Source organism: Hydra vulgaris, chromosome 03, assembly GCF_038396675.1.
Source record: "Hydra vulgaris chromosome 03, alternate assembly HydraT2T_AEP".
Lineage (NCBI taxonomy): Eukaryota > Metazoa > Cnidaria > Hydrozoa > Anthoathecata > Hydridae > Hydra > Hydra vulgaris.
In genome coordinates, this window is record NC_088922.1 from 21,150,462 (window position 1) to 21,174,136 (window position 23,675).

Consider the following 23,675-nt stretch of genomic DNA (forward strand, 5'->3'; position numbering starts at 1 on the left):
AGGAGTTACACGCGTCGGTTTGTTTATTTGCGGTATAACACTGTGCTGAAGAAGTGTATTTACAAAGCGCCTGACGTTGGAATCGGAATTTTTATTTAAAAGATTTATGTTAAAGTCACCTGTTAAGTAAATGTTTTTACTTGTGTCAGGTAAAATGCGCTCTAGATGTTTTTGAAATAGTTCGAAATTGACATTGGGTGGTTTGTATAAAGCATTAATGAAAGTATTTTTAGCTTTTGGATTGATTATTTCAACAGTTAACGACTTGCAATTTGCATTATTTATGCTAAGGTTTTCTATCTTTTTGAAAATAGATGAATCTTTAACAAAAATACTCACTCCTCCACCGATGCCCTTTTTCCTTGCTTGATGAATTGATTTATAACCTGATAAATAAAAATTTGAGTTTGAATCATCTCCATTTTGAAACCAGGTTTCTGTTAGGCATATTACACTAAATTTATGGTTTAAATTTTCAAATACCATTTTCAAATTATCAAAATTTTTATTCATACTCTGAATATTTAGGTTTAACAGCGAAAAAGAAGATGATGAAGAATTAAGAAAGCTAGAAGCCTCACTGACTCTAAAATAATTAGTTTCAATTGAAAGTTTTTCAAAAATGTTTACATCAGGATCAATGTCATTTGTTAAAAGTATATTATCTCAGCGAGACATTTAAAATGTTTGATATATTGGTTTCTGCCATGTTAAATGTTAAAAATTATTTTCCTACAGCTCTTTATGAGGTTGATCATATTTTATTCTTTTTTAGTTTTACTAATAAGTTTTCGTTATTTTTAATGAAAGCATATTTTAGATTAATGATTTTGTCATGATGGCAACATTCTCACCTTTTTGACATCTTTTTTTGACTTCAGTCAGCAATCTCTTCCTAATAATTACGGTATCGAGCAAAAAATCTGCGTTTGTATACACGTTTGTTCCTTTTAATTTGTGCAATTCTTGAAAGATTTTGGCTTTATCTTTGTGTCTAAGTAAATTAATTAAAACTGTTCTTGGACGTCCATTCCTTTCTCAATCCGGTCCAATGAGCTTGCTCGATTTCAACTCCATTAAGTCCTAATTTATTAGATAAAAATGATTGAACTTTCTCTTCGGTTTCAATCCAAGTTTCTTTTGCACTTTCTGGCATTCCATCAATTTGCAGATCTTTTTTTCGTAACCTTCGATTCTTTGGTTTTTCTTCGAATCTTCGATTTTTCTGTATTTTTCGTTTCTATTATCCGCTAGAATGTTTTCCTTTTCAAAGCGTTCGTTGTTTTCTTCGTAGACTTTAGCTATTTTTTTATCGAAAAGTTCTTAAAAATTTAAAGATAGTTTTACGTTTTCAATATCATTTACCAAAGTTTTGATTTGGTTAGCATTTTCTTTAAAAAATTTTTCGACTTTATCAAGCTGCTCATTGATGATTTTCGTGTTTGCACTGTGAAACTGTTAACCTTGGCCTTGGTCTTAAACATTTTGGCCTTGGCCTTGAACGTTTTGGCCTAGGCCATCCACCTTTTCTTAATAATTTCAGAACTTTCTTCTGTGTTTTTATTTTAAAAATTGTATTGCAGTTGATTTTTTTTTAAAAGAGTTATTTTTGTTTACTTTAGCATTAGAACTCAATTTTGTGTTTAATGTCACGGTTTAAATTGCCATTTTTGACTAAGCATTTTAAAACAACAATCAATGACATGATTGGTTAACGGGAAATTAATACATCCATATAATAAGCCACATGATTTGTTTTAACATTTTTTATTAGTTGAAACATTTTAAAATTTAAAAAGTATTTAAACACATGCAGGGCCGATGACACGGGTTTCGAAGTGAATGGGGGAGGGGGGGCATAATTGTTAATTTTAAAAAAAAGTCTTGTATATCTAGAATTTTCTTAAAAAAAAAAAAGGTTCTTTCGAAAAAAAGTAGGGGGTACATAAAAATAAAAAATTGATTCCTAATTAATTATAAGTACATAAAAATAAAGAATTGTTATGTATTTATAATTAATTAAGAATTTTATATATTTTATATTATGTATTTATATTTTATTTTTTAGCTTTCATATTATCTTCAAATAGGTCAAGGACAAAAGGAAAAAAAGGTCAAGGTCAAAGACAAAAGTTTCAAGGCAGTAAAAAAAACGTCGATTTTTTTACAGATTTGAAACTTTTGGCCTTGGTCTTGGAGCATGTTGCCATAACCTTGGCCTTGCTATTTATGGTCTTGTTAACAACTCTGCATATTAATAACAAATTGTTTTTTTTTCGGTGAGGTCGCTTTTTATCCGATCATAGATTTTATTTATCACTCCGAATTGTTTCAAATGCTTTTGTAAGTCAATAAAAAATTTAAGAGTTAAGTTAATAAATTCCATTAATTTGAATACTAAATTGTAATTTATTCGAATATGTTTAAACAAGATTAAAAATATGTTTAAACAAAATTAAAAAAATATATTTTTTAAGACTTTTTTTTTGTTATTATTGTTTAAAAAACTAGTTTGACAAATGCTCCATTAAGTTTAATGGAGTATTTGCCTTTGTAAACAATAAATTAAATCCAAGTAGTTTTTAAGGACTTTCACTAAAAGTTAAAATTATAGTTGCTATTTTATTTCGTCACCTTTGAATTGATTTTAAAGAAACGTATTCTTTTATTTTAATTATCAAATGTAATAATCGTGAATTTTACAACCAAATATCTTTTTACGTTCGAAAGTTAAATGTTCGTTCTAAATTCGATTTACCTAAATTTATTTAAAACGTTAAAAACTAAATCGTTATAAAAATAATTATTTCTTCAATATTAAATGTTTATACTGACTAACTATTTCACAATTTAATAAACATTATTTACAAAAGTAGTAAAACCAGTGGCATAGCTACATATTTAGCGCTACGTGCAAGTAAAATTAGTGCGCCCCCACTTTCCTCGAAGTTATTTGAAAAAAAGCAAAAAAAAATTGTGTTTAAATCATAGGGGTTATATGCAATATGGAATAGAAAAACCTCATATGTTCCTAATGTCCAATTTGAAGATACCAAAATGGGATTAGATGGCAATCCTGATGTTAATAATCCAATAGAAATAAAGAAAAGATTTAGGTTTGCAATTCTGATTCAAAATATCATTGAACATTTCACGTCTTTTTTTTTGAAAAAGCCATGCGTTTAATCATTTTATTGGTGTTTCTGTATATGTTTACATTCTTCTAATTTGGACAAAAAAAGATATATTTTATTGTCCAAAATATATTTTTATAGAAATAACAATTTATTTAAAATTAAAGTTATTTAAAACTTGTTGACATTTCTTATTTCTAGTACATAGTTTAAAATTGTTTTTTTCTTTCATTTTCCTTTACAAATTGATCAACTTTATCCAAATCAAGTTGACAAGCTATTGCTTTCTCAATCGATATGGCGGCCAAAGACCTTAGACGGTGTTGTGACATGCTGCTTCTTAAATATGTTTATGTTAAGTTCAGTTTTGAAAAACTTCGTTCTGCTGCAGCAGAACGAAGTTTTTCAATTAGTTCAACGATTTGGCTTATGAAAGCAAATTCTTTCAGTTTTTTTTTTAAACATCTTCGCTTCCAACAAGGCTGCAAGCAGCCACTAATTAAAGTTGAAAGTTACTGAAAGAGAAAAGATGAAAATTGTAGAGCAATATAACGATTGACGGACGACTTAAAGGATTGCAAATTATATGAATCAGGAAAACAAGATGAAGGAAGCGAATTCCAAAGAGTTGATGTTCGAGGAAAAAACTAGACGAATAAGCGTTTTTGGTGCACTTAGGAACAGTCACAGAAAAAGGATGAGACTTAATTAAATGACGAGTAACATGAAAATAAATTTTAGTAGATGGCACAAGAGACGCTAGCTCTTTAGAGCAGTGCCCATTATAGTATTTGTAGAAAAGAGAAACAGAAACAACATTACGACGATGTGATAATGTTTGGAGGTTGGCTGCAAGAGCAGGTCCAACTATGTTTACAATGCGTTTTTGCACCTTGTCTAGAAGAGAAAGGGCATCATTAGAAGATCCGCCCCAGATATGGCAACAGTATTCCATACAAGGCCGGATTTGAGATTTATAGAGATAGAGAATAGAATCCTAAGTAAGAAATTGGCGAGCTCGATATAGAGATGCAACCTTAGCAGATGCTAATTTTGCAACTGATTTGATATATGGTTTCCAAGAAAGATCGGAAGTAAGAGTTAATCCTAGAAGATGAAGAATGGATGACTCATTGAATACATTACTGTTCATAAATATAGGAAGATATAAATTATTGCGATAACGATTGCCTGAAAAAAATTGAGTTTTATCTGAATTAAAGTTCACCAGCCACTGTGAGCCCCATGCTGTAGCAGAAGTGAGATCCTTTTCAAGCTCAAATGCCCCCTCCAAGCAATCAGAGGGTGTTGGTTTCTTATTACGACAAGAATAAATGGTAGTATCATCAGCAAACAATGCCAGCTTTGATGTGAGAATATCTGGAAGATTGTTGATGTAAATTAAAAAGAATATAGGGCCAAGGATAGAACCTTGAGGAACACCTGAAGTTACAGAATAAGAAGAAGAGTGCTGTCCATCGATGACATTCATCGAGGAAATCGAGATATTCTTTCAATTGATCATAGAAGCAAACTTTACATCAAAGCAGTTGAGACCCAAAACTAGGTGAAATGTTGGGGAGGTATTCCAATTGTAACACCTCCGATTCTTCCAGAATATCTTAATCAGATGACGCCACAATATCTGTAGACGAAAAAGTGTACATAATTGTACACTTTTTCGTAAATGTACATAATTGATTAATAATTATGTCCATTACTTTATAATACACCTCTACTTTGAAACGTTATTCACTTTTTTTAATGCGCTCATCTATTTGTAATTTAACAAAGAACTTTTGAATTGAATCATCTTTTTTGAGGAAAAGATGATTCAATATTCCACATAGCTGATAACGCAACAGAATCGCTTTTAACAAGCTCCCAGTTATTCCTTAAAGTCCGGAATTAGTTTAGGAGTGATGAAAGCATCTCAACGGATTTCTCTATACCTTCACAAGGGTCTTGCATCATTTTCGAGACTATATTTAAGGGTTCTAGTAATTTACTTTGTAGTATTATTGAAATAACTGTTGAAAATTGTTCAAAAAATTACCCAAATTTTTAGTTTCACGTTCCTCATCATAATTTTTTCCATTAAAAAAAAAATATGTCAGTATTTTAATGACATCAAAAAGACGAGATCGTAGGGCATCATGAACCTTTTGTGCGGGACAACCATCATGTCAGACAAACTCTTTTTAATGTTTTTGCTAAGTTAGTTTGATTCGTTTCCATTAACATTGCCCAACATCTAACAGAACTGAAAAAATAAAAGTAAATTTTTTGCAACTGTTCATAAAATTGCCCGATTTACTGTACATTGGTTGCACTCTCGTTGATCACCAAACTCAGATTATGAGACCAGCAGTGCACAAATCTGGTAGCGAAGTTTCGTTGTCTAATTCTTGCTTGCAACCCTAAATAGCTACTACTCATATTTGCAGCCCCGTCGTAACCTTGATCATGTACTTTTGATAGACCAGGAAAATTTTCTTTAACTTTCAAGACTATTGTTTTAATCCTTGTGATGTTTGATCAATAACCTGAGTAAATCCACAAAAAGTTTCCTTTACTTGCAACTCTATTGGTTTTGCAATTTTGATAGGGCTTGCGTTGTATCTATTGTTAAAAAAGCAGCCTTTTCTAATTCCCTTGGTATATGGACATTAATTTCCTCAGCAACCGAATTAATTAGTTCGTTTTGAATGTACGGATCTATGTATTTAGTACTATTTTTGGGTTTCATTAAAAAACTGGTTAATATAACGTCATAGTTTAAAAGTAATTTTATGATTTGTTGAAAACTTCCTTGTAAAGTTCCTACATCTTGAGGCTTCGTATTGTCCATAATCCTATGGGCTCGGAAAAGTAAATTATTTATAGCAAGCGTTATAGTTACATCTACTATACTTTGCAACAATTTATGCCAATAGTTTACAGGATTGTTAAGTTCTTTCTGATTTACAATATCTATTTCTGAACTAGTTTTCTATTGAAAGAATATTTCACAAGAAATTCCATGTTAATTTGACTCTTTGTGTTTTTCAATATTTGTTGTTACATGCGGCCAATCAAATGTTCCTCCTACAAATCCTAAATCACAGTTGAATGTATCAAAAAGCCAACACTGTTGACAGTAACAAAAGTTTTTTTGTTGTTGAATAACACAACCATTCTCTTCTTATTTTTATACATCCATTATATTTATAGTTATATATTATATATATATTATATAATATATTATATATTTCTTGTTAAAATCCCTGTTTTTATTGCGGCCATCTGAATCTTTAGAGAAAGACCACTGGTTGATATTTTACACTGGTAAAATAATCCTTTCTTGCATACCTCAATACTAACCGGGTGTTTGCCAAAAATTTAAGGAAAATTTTTTTGATTTTTTCCCTTATATTACTCTGATCCTCTACCTGTTTTCCCTAACTTAATTTAATGTTACCCAAACTCAATTTCACAAAAATTAGAGCTAAATTCTTTAGAAAAATGCTCTTCAATTGAAAAAATATAAACAAAAATATAACTAACGTTAAAAAGTATCAAGAGTTCATAAAAATATCTGCTGAATAAAGTTTTATATTACATATATATATATATATATATATATATATATATATATATATATATATATATATATATATATATATATATATATATATATACAACTTACTTAAGTTGCGCAAGTTTGATGAAGAGCCATTTTCCCTGATTTCTCCCTGATTTTTCCAAAATTTAACCTAATTTTCCTGATTATCCCCTGATTTTTTTGCAGATATCTAATTTCCCTGACTTTTCCCTAATCTGACAGAAGTCCTGACTAAGGTTTAACTATCATATATTTAGACAATCTCTACTACCCTATCAAATGATATTAATATAAATCTTAATGTTTTAGACAATCCTTACAATTTAATTTTTTTTCTTTCTCCCCCTTTTTCTTTAGCTATAGATTTATTACGCTCTTAAAAAACGTTATTTTGACCACTCGGTGTAGTTAAGGCAATTTTAAAATATTATAGCGTCTGTATGAAATTTTGTTGACTACGACATATTTCCGTTATATGATCGTGTCTGTAAATTATGAAAAGACAAAAAAAAAATTTAAATGAGAAATTTTTCGGTATCATAAAATTTAAATATTTGTAGCGAAAAAACTCATACCAAAGATTCTTTTTTTCAAAAAAAATTATCTTCTTAAAATCACAATCGCTTGTCCAAATTTGAATAAGATCTTAAATAAAGAAATTTTTAGGAAAAAATTAACATCATATTTTAATAATATGATCTGTTCTGATCCTTTATTGGCAATTTTTCTTAATTATGAGCTCTTTCTTGGTGGGAATTCTATACTTTTTGTGAAAATTAATAGAAATATTGTATTTTGACAACTATATGTAGTTTATATACGTCAGAACCGATTAGTTCTAGAATCTATAGTGGGTTAAGGCACTTTTTCAAAAGATTTTAACTAAATTCATGTTAACGCCGATGAGCGAAAGTGATAAAAAGGTTTTGAAAATTATGTAAAAAAAAAAAAGTTTCTTTAAATGTTAAAAATTTTGAAGCAAAAAAAATTAAAACATTTAAATCTCTTATTTGGACATAATACGCTGATAAAATCATACTAATTCCAAATAAAAGAATTCGAATAATTTGTAAATTGCCTTAAGGTGGTACCAGGGTAAAGGCAACTTTTTAACAAAAAATTGAAAACTATCAATAGACTTTATCTCTTTTCTGTTAATGAACAAAAAAAATATAAAACAAACAAAAAAAAAATTTTCAGTGATGACGGGATTATTTAAGCGCCCAATTAGTGTTATTTTACCCCCAAAACTGCCTATTCTCTTATCTAATATAACTAACTCAAAAATTGTCAAAGTTGTTTGAAAATTGGAAATCTTTAATGTAGAGTGTCTATGAAAACAGAATTTTTTTAAAACATTTTTAATTTTACCATGTTGACATTTAAACTTTAAGATATAAAAACTAAAGGAAATTTCGGACCGAAACATGATAAAAATGAGTTTAAAAAAAAATTAAAAAATTTTGCTTCATAGACAACTTTCCTAATATGTTCATTTTTAAACCTGCAATATTTCAGTCCATTATCTATTTTCTATGAAAAGTTATTTTTTCTGAAAAATTAAGATTTAGCGAGAAAAAAAAGTTGCAAAAAAGCTAAAACAAGTTTTATAAAGTAATATATTGTTATTATATGTGCTAACATAAACTTAAACATAAACGTACAACTTACAGCCTAATATAATATTTAAAGAGAAGTCAAAAGTCTTGAACATTGTTTAGCAAAAATTTAAAGTTAATTGCTAATTTGGTTTAGGAGATATTGGAGAAAAAGCGTTACTAAGGTCGTTGCTAAGGTCTTTCAAAAAGGGCAAATTTGATCAAAATTTGGATTTTCGACTTTTTTCAAAACGCATATTGAAATAGGTAGATTTAAGGATTCAAAGCATTCATTTTAGTATTTTTCAAAATTTTTACCAAAAGTTTTTAAATTTTTTACCCAGGTACCACTTTAACTACACCCCAAGCAAGAAGTTATTAAAAATTTCCGATATTTAATTGCTATAGTATTTTGCGCATAACAAACAGATTACCTGCTTATTGCTATTTGTTGCGGCAATATTTTAAATATAAGAATATAAAATATCTGTTTGTAGATCCGGAAAATATACTAACAATTTTTAATTTAATTTAGACATTTATTAATTATAAATAATATTTATAAAATCTAATCAGACATTTACTAATTCAATTCTAATCCTAGACATTTAACAACATTTGATTAAAAAAACGCAACATAAGAAAATAAGTATTAACTAACTTTAAATATGGGTTCTAGGGAAAATTCCCCCGGAAAAAATCCCGCTAAGAAAAAATCCCACCGGAAAAAAAACCCCGCAAATAATAAGATTTAAAAAAATATATCGCTTTGAAATTGCTAGATTGCCTGCACAAACCAAACTCTCAGTCAATGTAGCGGCACTCCTTCCATGTTCTACCTTTTTGTCAATCGATGTTTGTACACTCCTTGCATGTTCTACACTGTTAATCTAATAGGTTCTTCGCGTTTCTTTGAAGAACCTATAAGTTCTTGGAGAAAACTCAAGGTTCTTTGAAGAACTCGCGGGTTCTAAATATTATTTACTAGTTCTTTGAAAAACCGGCGGGTTATTTACAAAGAAGTAAAAAGAACCCTCAAAGTAAGAGATTAAAGAACCCTCATTTAAGGTTCTTCAATTTTTTTTTAATACGCCGTGATATTTTGATATCAGCATGTTTGTTTATTTGAAAAAAGTTGGGTTTTTAAGCTTTTAAAAAAAATCTGGTTTGATTTCCTCAAGAAAGTTATTTTTTGTTATATACATATATTTATATAACTAATATAGCATACACATCAACATATATAGTCTATATTATAGAATCCCTTGTTACATTTATTAAACGGGAGAATATTTGAATTGGAGCGTTGAAGATGTTTGCTTATACTTAGAAGTAAAAGGACTCCCACAACTTTGAAATAAAATTATTGGTTAGAATTTTCATTTTTTTGTCAGTCAATTCAAATACTATGAACTTTTTAATAACTATTATTTCTTTTTCTCCTTAATTTAGTTTTTTGAATTCAATAAATATGGCAGCAAAAAATAATGTTGTTTGCTTTACATGTTCTACATGTGGTGTTTGTAAATATTCAATGCAAAAGTATTTAGAACATATGCATATTATGCATGAAAATACAGCTGGCTATGTTGTAGTTTGTAATATTGATGGCTGTCCTGCTTCTTACAAATCTGTCAAATGCTTACGTGAGCACATGCGAAATAAGCATAGTTCTACTTATTATGATTCTCAAGCAACTATAAATGAGTTTAATGTTTCCACTTTTGAAGTATTGGAAAGCCAAATTTCAAAAAATTTTATTGACGAAAGCAACTCTGATGGTTTAGTAGTTGATATAGCTAACGATAATTTAGATATATTTCAAGCTAATTTATCTATTTCCCCATTAGACAAGTTACTAAGCAGTTTGCAGAATCATCTTGCTATGTTTATTGTTGAAATAGCAGAGAAACACTCCATACCATCTGTTGTCCAAGTTGATGTGGCAAATGAAGTTCAATCTTTTTTAACATATTATAATAACAGTTTCTGTACAATATTAATAGAGCAATTATGCAAAAACTTTGTATCTACTGACAATTTAGATGAACTATTGAACAGTCATTTGCTTTTAGATCAAGCTTTATCTGTTGTCAATTCTAGAAAGAAAATTATTGCTTTTAGTAAGTCTAAATTAGGCCTTATTTTACCAATTGAAATAAATTTGTGTTGTATAAATGATATTGAAAAAAACTCAGCTAATATTGAAAATGTCATTAGTAATGAAAGTTTCAGTGAAAAACAAAATATAAAAAAAGAAACTTTTCAGTATGTTCCTATATTACCATTGCTTAAAAAGTTAATTGAAAAAGAAGAAGTATGGAGTTCTATTAAACAAAAATTAGAAAATGACCATTCTAATAAAATAAATTTACTTTATTCATATTCAGATGGTTTTATTTGCAATAATCATAATGTCAAATATGCTTTAAGACTTCATTTTGATATTGATGAATTCGAGGTTTGCAATCCTATTGGTGCTCATCGCACAGTGCACAAAATTTGTGCATTTTACTTTTATCTAGGCAATATCGAAAAAAAATACATCTCAAGGCTTCAAAATATTTATTTATGTATTCTTGTAAAAGAAAAATTAATTAAGAAACATAAAACATACGAAGAAATATTAAAACCGTTAATTCAGGATTTAATAACATTAAAAAATGACGGAGTGTCAGTTATAGTTGATGGGTAGCCAATACAATTATTTGGAGGTTTGGCAACAATCTCAGCAGATAATCTGTCGTCGCATGCAGTTGCTGGTTTTCGTCGGGTTTTTAATTCGGGTCTTTTTTGTCGTCAGTGTATGACTTCGTATTCAAACAAAAACAAAGTTTTCTCAGAGTTTGATACAGCAATTCGCACTCGTGAAATGTATCTATACCACCTGGAAGCTATTTTAGGTCCTGGTAAGATTTCTTCAAGTATGTATGGTGTTGAAAGACATTGCCCTTTTTTAGATTTACCTTATTTTAACATTTCACAATCTTTTCCATCTTACATAATGCATGATATGATGGAAGGTACAATTCCACAATTAATCAGTTTATTGTTATTAAAACTTAAAGAAGAGAAGGTAATTTCTATACAGCAAATGAATATAGAGCTCAACATTTTTGAAATAGGAATAAATAATAGAATGAATAAGCCAGTACCATTTGTTGAACACTCTGCTTCATCAATTAATTTTATCGGCTCGGCTTTACAAAAATATTGTATCTTTCGTATGTTGCCATTTATGATTGGCAATCATGTATCAGAGTCTAATTCGTACTGGTTGTTGGGAAAAATTCAGTCACAAAAAAAACATAATTTTTATTTATCAGGTTAAATATATTCAAAAGAAAAGATAAAAGTTTTAAATATTCTTTAAAAACGGATTTTTATTATCAGACATAAAACATTTTTATTTTGCTTATCTTGATGTTGCATAATTATGCAATAATATTTATTAATACCTTAATTTTAAATATTCTTCTTTTTTCGTTTACGTACATAAAAGACTCAAGTAGACAAAATAATATTCTGCGCATGCGTTAGTTCACGGATACTTATTTAACGTATCAAGTTAAATAAGTAGACAAATTGAACAGTCGAGGCATTTTTTGCTAACCCAGACAAACAAATTTAAAAAAAACTTTAACGATACGTTAAACGAATTTAAGTCAAGCGAATTGTTATTTCACGGCATTTTTATAGTAATAATTTACTACTTTAAATAGTATTTAACTCACGAAGTATATTCTAGTCGAAATTTATATCTTTTTAGTATAGAATGACAAGAAACATATTTTTAAGGAAAACTTTTTTTTTCTTAGGTCACTTACTGGATAACTATACTAAAATGAAAGACATACTTTAATGATATCAAATAAAATAGTTATAAAATAGTCATCTCACGATCAAATTTACTGTAATTACTAAATAATTTAACTACGCATTTTAGCAAAATGTTTCACGTTAAATTATTTATCTAACAACTGTATTTATTTCAAATTTAACATTTTAAATATATAACATATTAAAAAAGAGTTTTCACTAACAATTAAGCTTTTCGATTAAAAGTAATTGTTACTTGATCGCACGCACATAAATAGTAAGGAAAGTATTCTGATATTTTCACAGCAAGAAGAAAAGAATAGGGTTTATTAATTAGTGTCTAGTTTTTTTGTGTGTGTTAATTTACCTTCCCAAGACCGAGAAGCCACTACAGTCGAGGAGGCTATTTTTGTTGAGGTTACAACTCTTTATCAACTCTATAACACCGAAACACACACCATGACGGACGAGGCTGTTTCGCGGAGAAACAAGTTGAGCGCGGCACTAGAGCAGGGCGAGGCAAGATGACCCGTGGGGCAAGAAGTTTTTTTGCTTATGTGAGAGTATCATAAAACGGTAATGTTTTATTCCTCTATAATACTATTTATAAAGTTAAAACAAAATCGTGGAATAAAAAATGTTTTTAATATTGCTGGTAGGTGAGGTTTAAATCGGTTTTTAACTTTTTGGAGTATTTTGTTAGTAAGTTGCTTCTAATTTTGAATGTTTATTGGATTGGCAATACTTATGCAATTAAGGTAAGAAATATGTTTTTTTATAGAGAATTTATCTCACAATAATATACAGTAATGAAAGTTTTTAACTGAGCAATAAAATTAATTTTATTTGTATTAAACTTGCACTCATTACAGATGAGTGTATTTATATCATTATAATGTATATGCTAAGTAAAATGAAGCTGTATCACATGCAATTGCTGCAATTCAATCCATATTTGTAAAACTTTCACAAATATGCATCGCATTCAGCTGAATGAAGTTGTATTAATACAACTTCATATATTATTACATGCGTGTAATACAATTTTTACTAAAAAGAGCTGTGTTTAGCATGCAACATCATATTAATAATTGCAACATCGTGTTATTGTTAATAATCTTGAGTAATTTTGTATGTACATGTAACTTTAGTAAGTTCTTATTTAACTCAAAGAGAGTTAATTTATAGATGTTATGTAATGTATAAAGTAATAATGTATTAAATAATTATATAGTACTGTGTATGTGTTTGTATGTTTATATAATTAAAATTTTAAGGTTTTAATATTTCTTTAGATACATATTTAAATATTACAAATAATGATGAGAAATTATGTGCGAAAAACACAGAGAGGTGCAACAAATGATAGAATAAAGTCAGCATTAGATGTAATAAAGATGGGCTGCAGTCTAAAGAATGTTGCATCAGAATTTAGTATTAATTAAAAAATATTACAACGTCATTGAGATGGAAAAATAAAAGTATTTCCTGTTTTTAGTGAAGAGTTTGAATTAAAGATTGTTACACAAGTTCAGATTATAAAAAGAGCATTATTTGGGTTGACAACAATAGATGTGCGTCGCCTAGCTTATGATTTTGCTAAACAAATGGGAATTGATAATTTTTTTTAAAAAGAGTCGAAAATGGCGAGGATTCATGTCTCGCAATCCACAACTATTTGAACTCCACAAGCCACCAGTATAAGCAGAGTCATTGGCTTCAATAAACCAAAAATAAATCAGTTTTTTTCAGTATACGAGTCATTATTTGAGGAACATAAGTTTTCAGCCAACGAAAGGCAAATGTGAGGCAAAAGAGGTGCTACTGTGAGAGTTGTGTGTGCAATGAGTGCAAGTGGCACTTATGTCCCACAATCCACAACTATTTGAACTCCACAAGCCACCAGTATAAGCAGAGTCATTGGCTTCAATAAACCAAAAATAAATCAGTTTTTTTCAGTATACGAGTCATTATTTGAGGAACATAAGTTTTCAGCCAACGAAAGGCAAATGTGAGGCAAAAGAGGTGCTACTGTGAGAGTTGTGTGTGCAATGAGTGCAAGTGGCACTTATGTCCCACCTTTATTTATATTTCCCCATAAGCGAATGACTGATAGGCTGGCTGTTGGTGCACCTTCAGGCTCAATTATTAGAGTTAGCTCCAGTGGATGGACTGATTCATCTTTATTCATTGAATATTTGTTGCTGTGACTCATGCATCTAAAACTAATGAGCAGTTAATTGTACTTGATGGTCATCACATTCACAAAACATTTGAGGCCATTAACTAAAGGGATCTATCTCATAACTCTTCCACCTCATTGTACACACAAGATGCAACCTTTAGATCGTACATTTTTTAAACCATTGAAAGTTGGCTACAATACAGCAGCAAGCAACTGGTTGTTATCTCATCAGGAGCGTAGAATTTCATTTTTTGACATGGCAGGTATTTTTGCAACTGCCTACAACTTTACTGCAAACATTGACAAAGCAATCAATGGGTTTAGATCTCTGGTTTGTACCCAATAAATGACCTTATTTAATGATGAAGCCTTTGACGCAGCTTTTCTCACTAATAAAGCTGGCCATTGAAAATCTGTCAGCAATCTAGTGAATTGCCTAATTTGCTTCTTGTAGCACCTATACAGTTGGCAAATGTCATGAGCACAACAACTACTGCTGCAAAATTGAAGGCTGTTGATGATGCAGTTTTGCCAATTGTTGATGAGTATCTTCGCCTTAAATTTCCCTTAAAAATTTTGGAAAAGATTTCTTCGCGTCTCAAAATTCCTGTTTTAAGACAACGAAAGGTGAAAGACAGAGTCAGCTGAAAACCTTACTTCTTCACCTTTCAAGAAGCGACTAGAAGAACATGAAAACAATGTAAAAAAAAAAGCAACAAGCAGTCATATTGCGTAAAGAAAGAGCTGCACTTAATAAGGTGATCAAGCAAAAAATGAAATCAAGAAATTTGAAGACAAAAAAGGTGAAGAAGCCTGAAAAGCAGAAAGACCTAATGGAATAAAGAAACAAATGAAAAGGAAGAAAGATATGGTTTTTGCCTCTGAAAGTTTTATCACTGATACAACTCTATGCACTAGATGCTCTTGTCCATACAATGTGCCACCATTTGATGATTGGACACAATGTACTAAATGTACATCTTGGTACCACTTTTCATGTGGTCCAAATTATTCAGACTTACGCTACTACTGTAAATCATAATCATGTATATGTTATTTGAACATTTATGTTAGTGATATAAATTTAAAATAAGTTATTCATCTTCAAGACAATTGCATAGAATAATTGCAGTGTTTATATTTCAGTTATTTTAATAAAATGTAAAGAGTTTTTATAAAGAACTATTAATAGCTTTTATTTTAACTGATAGTTTTTTTTAACAACTGTTTGTTTGTTAATAATGGTTTGGGGCAAGATGCACTCCTTGGAGCATCTTACCCCACGGATGGGGCAAGATGTCTCCTTGCACAGTTATTAGTTTTTTTCATTTTAAAGTTTATCACTAATAATAAAGTAGTTATTTTATCTTACCAATGTCTTCTCTTATAAGTAAACTTTGATATTAATAAGAAAAATTACTAGAAAATGTAAAAGTATTTGTTATATACGTTAAAGTTTGGTAAGGGGGGCATCTTGCCCCACCCTACCCTACTAGGGGCGTGGTGGTGATCAAACTCGGAACTTCTCGATTATGAGGCGAGCGTTCTACCACTACACCACTATTACACTACTGTTGAACAACAACCTAGATGGTTGTTATTCGACGATTTTAGCGGTGTTAAGTATATAGCACAATAATTTACTATTTCTTACTACGTGATGTTTTAAATTTAAAAGGACATTAAAGAAACGACACACTTCATGCTAAACTAAAACTTTATTTTGAAAATAAGATCAAAAAATCCTTACACAACATAAATAACAAAATAAAATAACATGGCTTCTATGTCCTTTTGAATTACAAGCCTATATAATATAGAAATTTAGTATAACATAAATAGTATAATAAAAATGCAGTGAAAAAAAAATTAAATAATAAATACCTGCTTTTGTGCCAGAAAAATACTTAACAACTGCATTGATCAATATATGTTAATGAATTTATTTACAAAATGAACTCTAAATTTGTGCCAGAAAAATTTGAATCTTTGTAATGTATGAATGTTAAAAATGCTAAAACAGTCACGCCACTTACAAGCCAGAATTGTCTAACCTATTACAATATTCTATAATAAATTGATCAATTATCTCATTAAAATTAAAAATAACATAACCATATTTTTAAATATTACTCTTGTCGTAGTAGAAGTACTTATAGTTAACTGCTACAAAAACAAACGCTTGCAAGTAAAGAACTGAGTTTAATAACAGTAGCTATTAACTATATATCGATAATCCTAATTGATATAATAAATAACTGATAAGAATAAAAAATAAACTACAAAGTAAGCAAAACAAATCGTCATGCCAATAACGAAATAAAGAAGAAGCAATAGTTGACCAAAATTAACCAATTATATAACTTTAAACGACTATAAGACATATATAAACATAAAATAAATAACTAACTTATTAGCTAAAATTTTAAATATATTAAATAACTAAAATAAACTAAATTATTAACTAAAACATTAGATACATAAACAAACCGACGATAGAAAACAAATAAACTTTTTTATGTGTATTATGTCATAAAAACTAAAAAAACTGCAGAAACAACATGATACATAAACACTAATGATGTAGCAGGAATTATAAATCCATATCCGGAAAAACTTGAATGACAATCAATTATTATTATTTTGTCTGCACTTACAAAAATAATTGCAATCAATAGAAAAGGCAGACATTTTACGACTGTCTAACACAGTAACAAAGGGAAATATTTCTAATACACCATTCTTAATACATTTCAGGTAATGCTGCCTCATATCATTATGTTTCCATATAACTAAACTTGGATCGATACCATTACACAAAGCTGTCGTATTTGCTATTGCAAAAAGACCACAATCATTTCCATTTGGTTGCGTTTGACAATCCATTACTTCGACAATTAAAGAACTGCTTGTTTGACAATTCAAGGGTGAACATGCAAATCTGCACACTATCAATGGTATATCATCTTTATTTGAACTAATAAAAAGTGAATTGTAGAACTAAACACACTTCAAAAATGGAAAACAACATCAACGAACTTTGAAACCCAGATATTTTAGGAAACTGATATGAAAGTAAACTTTGTGCTATATCAATCAAGGTGTCATCAAGCCAGCCAGATGAATTTCTTAAAATATCTAAGGCTTTTTCTTTAGACTATGTTGACAATTTTGAATAAAAATTACTGGCAACAGGAACTGCACAAAAAACTTTAGAAAACTTTGAACTTCTACATCCACTTTTTTTAATTATACTATCAGATTTAACACTTTCTACAACACTATTAACTGGCTTTTCTTCTTTAACTGCTAAAATTTTGTTACTATATATAGTTACTATTACTATAGTTATTATTAGTATTATAATTGCTTGGAGACGAAGGAAAATCACTTCACTAACTTTTATTTTCTTTCTTTCTAAATCATACATTAATGTGGATGTAATCTTTAATGCTGTTAAAGTAGAGTTTGTATTTTCATCACACGGTTTTTTGTTTATATGTATTTGGTCAGTGATTTCCAAACTTTACCATTAAGGGACACACAGCTCCAGTTGGCTTAAAGTCGGTAATCATAGCAAGTCTGAGCCAATCATGCTCCATACCTTTGCGACCTATCTTTTTGTAATTTTTTACTAAAACCTTGTCACCTATTTTAAAATTAAATGACTTGAAACCTTTTAAATGTTTTTTATCATGGTACTTTTACATTTTTTTTGTGCTGTGATTCAGTTGCATTACTTTCTGCAATGTCAATATTATTATCATTAAAATCAGGAACATTATCATTGAGAGCTAAAGATAAAAAAAGTCATGCCTCCCTGCCAAACATTAAAGAAAATGAAATGAACTTAGTTGAAGATTTTACGCATGTACGGAGAGCAAATAATACTGGTTCTAATAAAGTTCCCAACTATCTTGGGATTCATTAGCTAATTTTGAAAGAGCTCGCTTAATAACCTAATTTGTTCTCTCATCATGTCCATTTGTTTGTGGATGATAAGCAGATGTTATTAAATGCTTAATATTGAAAGTAGAAAATAAAAATTCATTCAAGCTATTTACAAATTCTCTACCTTGGTCTGATAGTATCTTTTTTGGAGGGCTAAATCGATAAAACAAAGTAACAAGACACTTAGAAATAAAAAAACAGATTTTTCTGGTATTGAAAAAGCTTCAACATACTTACTCCAAAGGTCAGTAACAGTTGTATTTATTACCTTGTGTTGTAAGCTGAAGGGAACCAATGAGGTCTATACCTAAATCTTTCACCCATTTTGTAATATCACTAACCATACCTAGATAACATTATGCAAACAATATGATAAGCTTTTGTACTGGAAAAATTTACTATTATAATTACAAATACATTAAGTTAGAAAATGAACCATGTTGAAAATCATTTTTAATGCAAAGAAGACAGTTATTATATGAGAAAATTTGATAAGAAATATATTCAATTGAAATATTTAACCCTGTTACCAAGCCAAAAAAAAGCCCTTTTTAGCTTAATTCTTGTGTTATTAAGGCAAACATGAGCTCCATGATTAGAGTCGTGCACATCTAAAAGCATGTTTTTATTTCTTTATCTGTTAAAAGAACTTGCAGCTTATTAGAAGCAGTTACATATTACAGCCTTCCATCTAAGAGGAAAAAATAAAAAACACTTTTTCCACACTTTCATCAAACTATTTCAAAATAAATGTTCATTTGAAGACTAGTTTGCAGAATTTTATTTGCAATGTTTACATTTGTATGCCAAAGGTGTATGCAATGGTTACTTTTGTATAAGTTTATGCAATATTATTCATTACTATTTCTGTAATGTTTAGAATCGTATATAAATTATATGCAAACGTTTACAACACATCTAAACATTAGTAAACACATGTGACATGTGTATGCAAAACGTGTATGTAACGGTTACTTTTGTATATGTTCATTTGTCAAATAAACAATAATTCTGCAAATGACTAATCTTCAAATGATTTAAAGTTTAGTCATTTGCAGAATTATAACTACAATTTTTACAATCGTATATAAATTATACGCAAATTTGTATACAATGTTTACATTTTATCTGAGATTAAATTCTAAATCTTCAAAAAAAGTTAAAGTCCGAATACAAAATTATTAATACATACAATAATACAAAAATATTAATACGTACCAGTAAACTAAAATTTTTAAACATATTTTAGAAATGATTTACGCTGTTTTAAACTCATACATTTCTTAATTGAACCCGTCATTTCGAAAAGGGCACAAGTCCATTTATTCAAACTTTTCAGGATCAACAAAAATAAGTTTTTTAGAGAAAAAGTCTATAGTGCCAAAGAAACTAAATATATGAGTAGATAAAAAAAAAGCTTACATAAATTTTTAGAGTTTTATTTATTATAAAAAACCAACATACAATACATATATCTTTAATTTAAATTTATGGACTTATGTCTTTTTCAAAATGAACACTTTGTTATATATAAAAATCCCAAGATTATCAAGATAGTAATGATTTATTATTACATTAAAACAATTATTGTTAGTTAATCATCACTTATTTCCTGGAATTTATTGTTTGTCGAAGTTGTTGGCCATGCAAAAAGCTCTGTATAGAAGTTTTTATACTCTTCTATTGAATATGGAATATATTTTTCTAATTTTTTCAAATCTAATATTTTTTTTTTATTGATAGGCGATTTTCCAGCATATGCAGGAGTACTACTTAATGGTAAGGTTGGTCTTGTACCCATCCTTTGTAATAGCTGGAAATCATAACTGGTTGAGGAATCTATGGATTCACGTGTTATCACTAAACCTGGTGTGGTCTTAGAGAACGTGAAATGTGACACTTTTGAAATACCAAATGTTACTTTAGGAATCTACAGATAACGCAACTTTCTTATAATAAATTGGCCACCATTTTTTTACATCAATAATATCTTCAGTTTTAGGCCTTCTAATTTCAAATTTTTCGTTTGCCGTAGCTATAAGATTTTCATACTCTGTTGGTGAGTAAATCCGGTCATTTTTTCGAATATGTTGCTTTGCTGTTCCAAACGTTCGATCGTTTGGCAAGAATGAGTGACCTCTTTTTGGTATGTAATATTGTATCTCATTTATACTGCTACCTAGTTCAGCTACCAGTGATAAAAGTATGCGGATCATGGCATGATTTCTATTTTGGCCTGCACAACCATCAGAAAATAGGTGCAGTTCTTTGGCTTCGTTGACAATGTTTTTTTTTTAAATATAATCCAGCACAAAGGTACATACTTCGTTGGAATCTTTGTAAGCAACTCCTTCGCAATATGAATAAAATACTGATTTACCAGTTACCAAAATCGTATATGCAAAACTCATAAAGCCATAGTTGACGTAGGTAAAATATTTCCTGGACAGGGATATGTGGAAGTGGCAAATTTTGCATAAAATCAAATGCAATCCCATACACATTTGGATTATTTTTGCACTTAGTTTCAACTTCCTTTATTTTTTTGTAACACTTGTTTGCTTGTCTTTTGTAGATCTCAATATTTGCTTGATAGATTCTTTTTGCATTGTCATTAACGTATGGGTTTTTTAGTTTAATTTTTAACTCTTCACATAGTCCACAAACATCAACTCGCTTTTTACCAAAGGATAAACTAAAATTTTCTTGGAAATATTTAAGGTAAAACTTTTATTTAACAGGATGATCTGGATATTTTTGTTCGTATAATGTGTGCATAACTTTCATATTGAGTTTTTCATCCAAATAATAAGATGATGCATCTTTACTATAGTAGTGCACATATTTAACAGGAAAGGATTCGATATGCTAACGTACTTTTGTTAATGTATCACCAGGTAATGCTTTGCATCGTGATCCCTGGGATTTACCTCTGTGATCTATAGGCTGCTCTTTTTTTTTAAGCAAATGCATAAACGTCTAACTTGTTTCATAGAAATTCCCTGCATACTGCAAAAAGCTTTCTTGCATGCTTTTTTTCTCACACCTTCAATGTTAGTGTGATAAATAAAGAAAAATTCTTTTTTATTAGGTTCTTCAGATCTAAACCGTCTTCTCTCTATTTCTTTCTTTTCAATCAATGACTGCAAGTATGTGTCTTGGGCATTTTTACTATCAAATTTATTAACAAAATGAATTGTACTTTTCATAACATCTTCAGATACAAGTTCCATACATTTTGAACTACATCTGTAAATAAAAAAAATTATTGAGGTAATATTACAATAATTAAATATCAAGATGTTTTACCTCCAATAATTGGTGGTAAAACATGAGTAAATAAACAAAAATTTGAGAACGAATACAGTATATATTATATATTATAGAACAAAAAACTAACCTGCAAGAAGCACCCGTCTGTCTTGATGCCACATCATTTCCTTTGTGGTTTTTATAAGCTTCTCCCGCAATTTTGGCTTTTTTTTTATTTTTTCATGTTTGTAATTTTTACTATTCCTTATACCAGACACTCTTTTTCTAGACGTATATGCATTTTCAGCAAGCTCACGATTTTCCATTTTTGTAACAAATAAAATGTGATTACGTCACTTCATTGCGCTTCGTTTCACTTGAAAAAGACATAAGTCCGGAACTTGTGCCGTTTTCGATCAGACTTTAATTTTCATTTTCATTTAAAGTTGACTTGTGGTATATGAAAATGTGTCTCCTTCAAAGTAAATATGTAAAACACTTTAATAAAAAAAATGGCATTAAAAAGTGAAATTCGAAAAAAGTGTGACTTGTGCCCTTTTCGAAATGACGGGTTCAATTGTTCCATCACAAAGATATTTTTTAACATCTTCAACGGAGTAATCGTGGTCAGCCATCTTTTTTGTTTATAAACAATGTTAATTATTTAACGCTGGGTTTTAGAATCAAAGTTTTAAGTGTTTCAGCGTTTTTATGCAAGCGCGGAACTGTTTGTCTACTTGACGCGACACCGGATAGCGGCAGTTGCTAGATTTTGAAGAAATTGCTTCAATGTTAAAGCGTTTAATATAATGAACAAAGCATCAATAAGCAAAACGGAAATAACCCAGTACAGCATGTTCGATACGATTTCTTTTAGAACAATTCGCAATAAAACACAGTAATGAAAAAGATACAATAACTAAGCGAAAAGAATTTTCTAGAGAGAAGATTCTTTTTATATAACAGTTAAAAAAAAAAGTACTAGTAACCAGTGCCAAATTAGTTGTTTTCTTTCTTTGAAATTAGTGGTGTACGGACTCGCAAGTTTTCTTGTAATTTAGCGAACGGAGATTCTGGGATGTCTAGTACAGCCAGATTTATAAACAATAATATTTACGTTAAGACGTTTTGACAGATTTGTAAAGAATAATGCTTTTATGAAGATGGTTTTAACTTATTTTAAACAATAATGCTTCAATAAAATATAGCAGCAATAGGGCAAACTGACCAATTAATGGCCACATCTTTTTTTAAAAGATGTGGCCATTAATTGGTCAGTTTTTTAAAAAGATGTGTCCATTAATTATTTTTTTCTATGCAGACAGTAATTTTGTCAGATTTAATTTTTCTGTGCTATATTTAATAATGGACATTCTTTCAATTTATTTTGAGTAATTGTAACCAAAATATAAAAAAAAAACAATATAAAAAGTTCATTCCGGGTTGACTAATTAAGAGCCAGTTGGCTTTTTATTAGAAAATTAGATTCCACTAACTTTGCCACAGGTTAAAATGTTGTGAAACTAATTTAATTTTCATAAGATTTAAATAAAATAAAAAAAAGATTTTAAAATAAAATAATGAACTAGTTAAATATTGATTATTAACTGTTACACATCAAATTTTATAAATTTATTAAACGGTATAACTATTCAATAAAAACTAGCATAGACATAAGTACCCCCTCCAACAATGGCAAAATAACTTAAAAAGAAAATGAATTATTTGTAAAACTGTATCTATAAAATTGTATATTGATTCAAAGAAATTTTATCAATCAAAACTCAAGAAATACATAAAAAAAATTAACAGAATTTGATAAAAAATATTAACTTGTTCACTTATTAATAACAAAATCAATATGTTTTGATTGCTTTTTTATTTCTCTATCCTGTTGCAGTCTTAATCTCTTTTCCTTTGCCTCAAGTTACTTCAGTTTTTTTAGTTTTGCAGCCTCAACCTTTTGCTCTTTCTTTTTTAGATCATTTAACTTGGCAAGCATAGCTTCAGGAGAAGTTAGAACTTTTGTTTATATAAATACTTTTGTTTAGTATTTCTTTGTTTTTTGACTTATCGACAACAAAATTTGAGTAAGAGACAACATCATGATCATTGTCAACTGTACTTTTCAA

At 29.2% G+C, this 23,675-nt stretch overlaps 1 protein-coding gene across 1 annotated transcript; it reads left to right on the plus strand.

The window, feature by feature from the left end:
• The first annotated feature begins 9,807 nt into the window (after nt 1–9,807).
• Nucleotides 9,808–11,031, plus strand: LOC136078554 (uncharacterized). The gene has a single exon (XM_065794331.1). It carries the CDS (start codon nt 9,808–9,810, stop codon nt 11,029–11,031), a length of 1,224 nt encoding a protein of 407 aa, XP_065650403.1.
• The last annotated feature ends 12,644 nt before the right edge of the window (nt 11,032–23,675 follow it).

Coding starts and splice junctions, on each gene's coding strand:
- LOC136078554 (XM_065794331.1), top strand. CDS start 9,808: ATGGCAGCAAAAAATAATGTTGTTTGCTTTACATGTTCTACATGTGGT.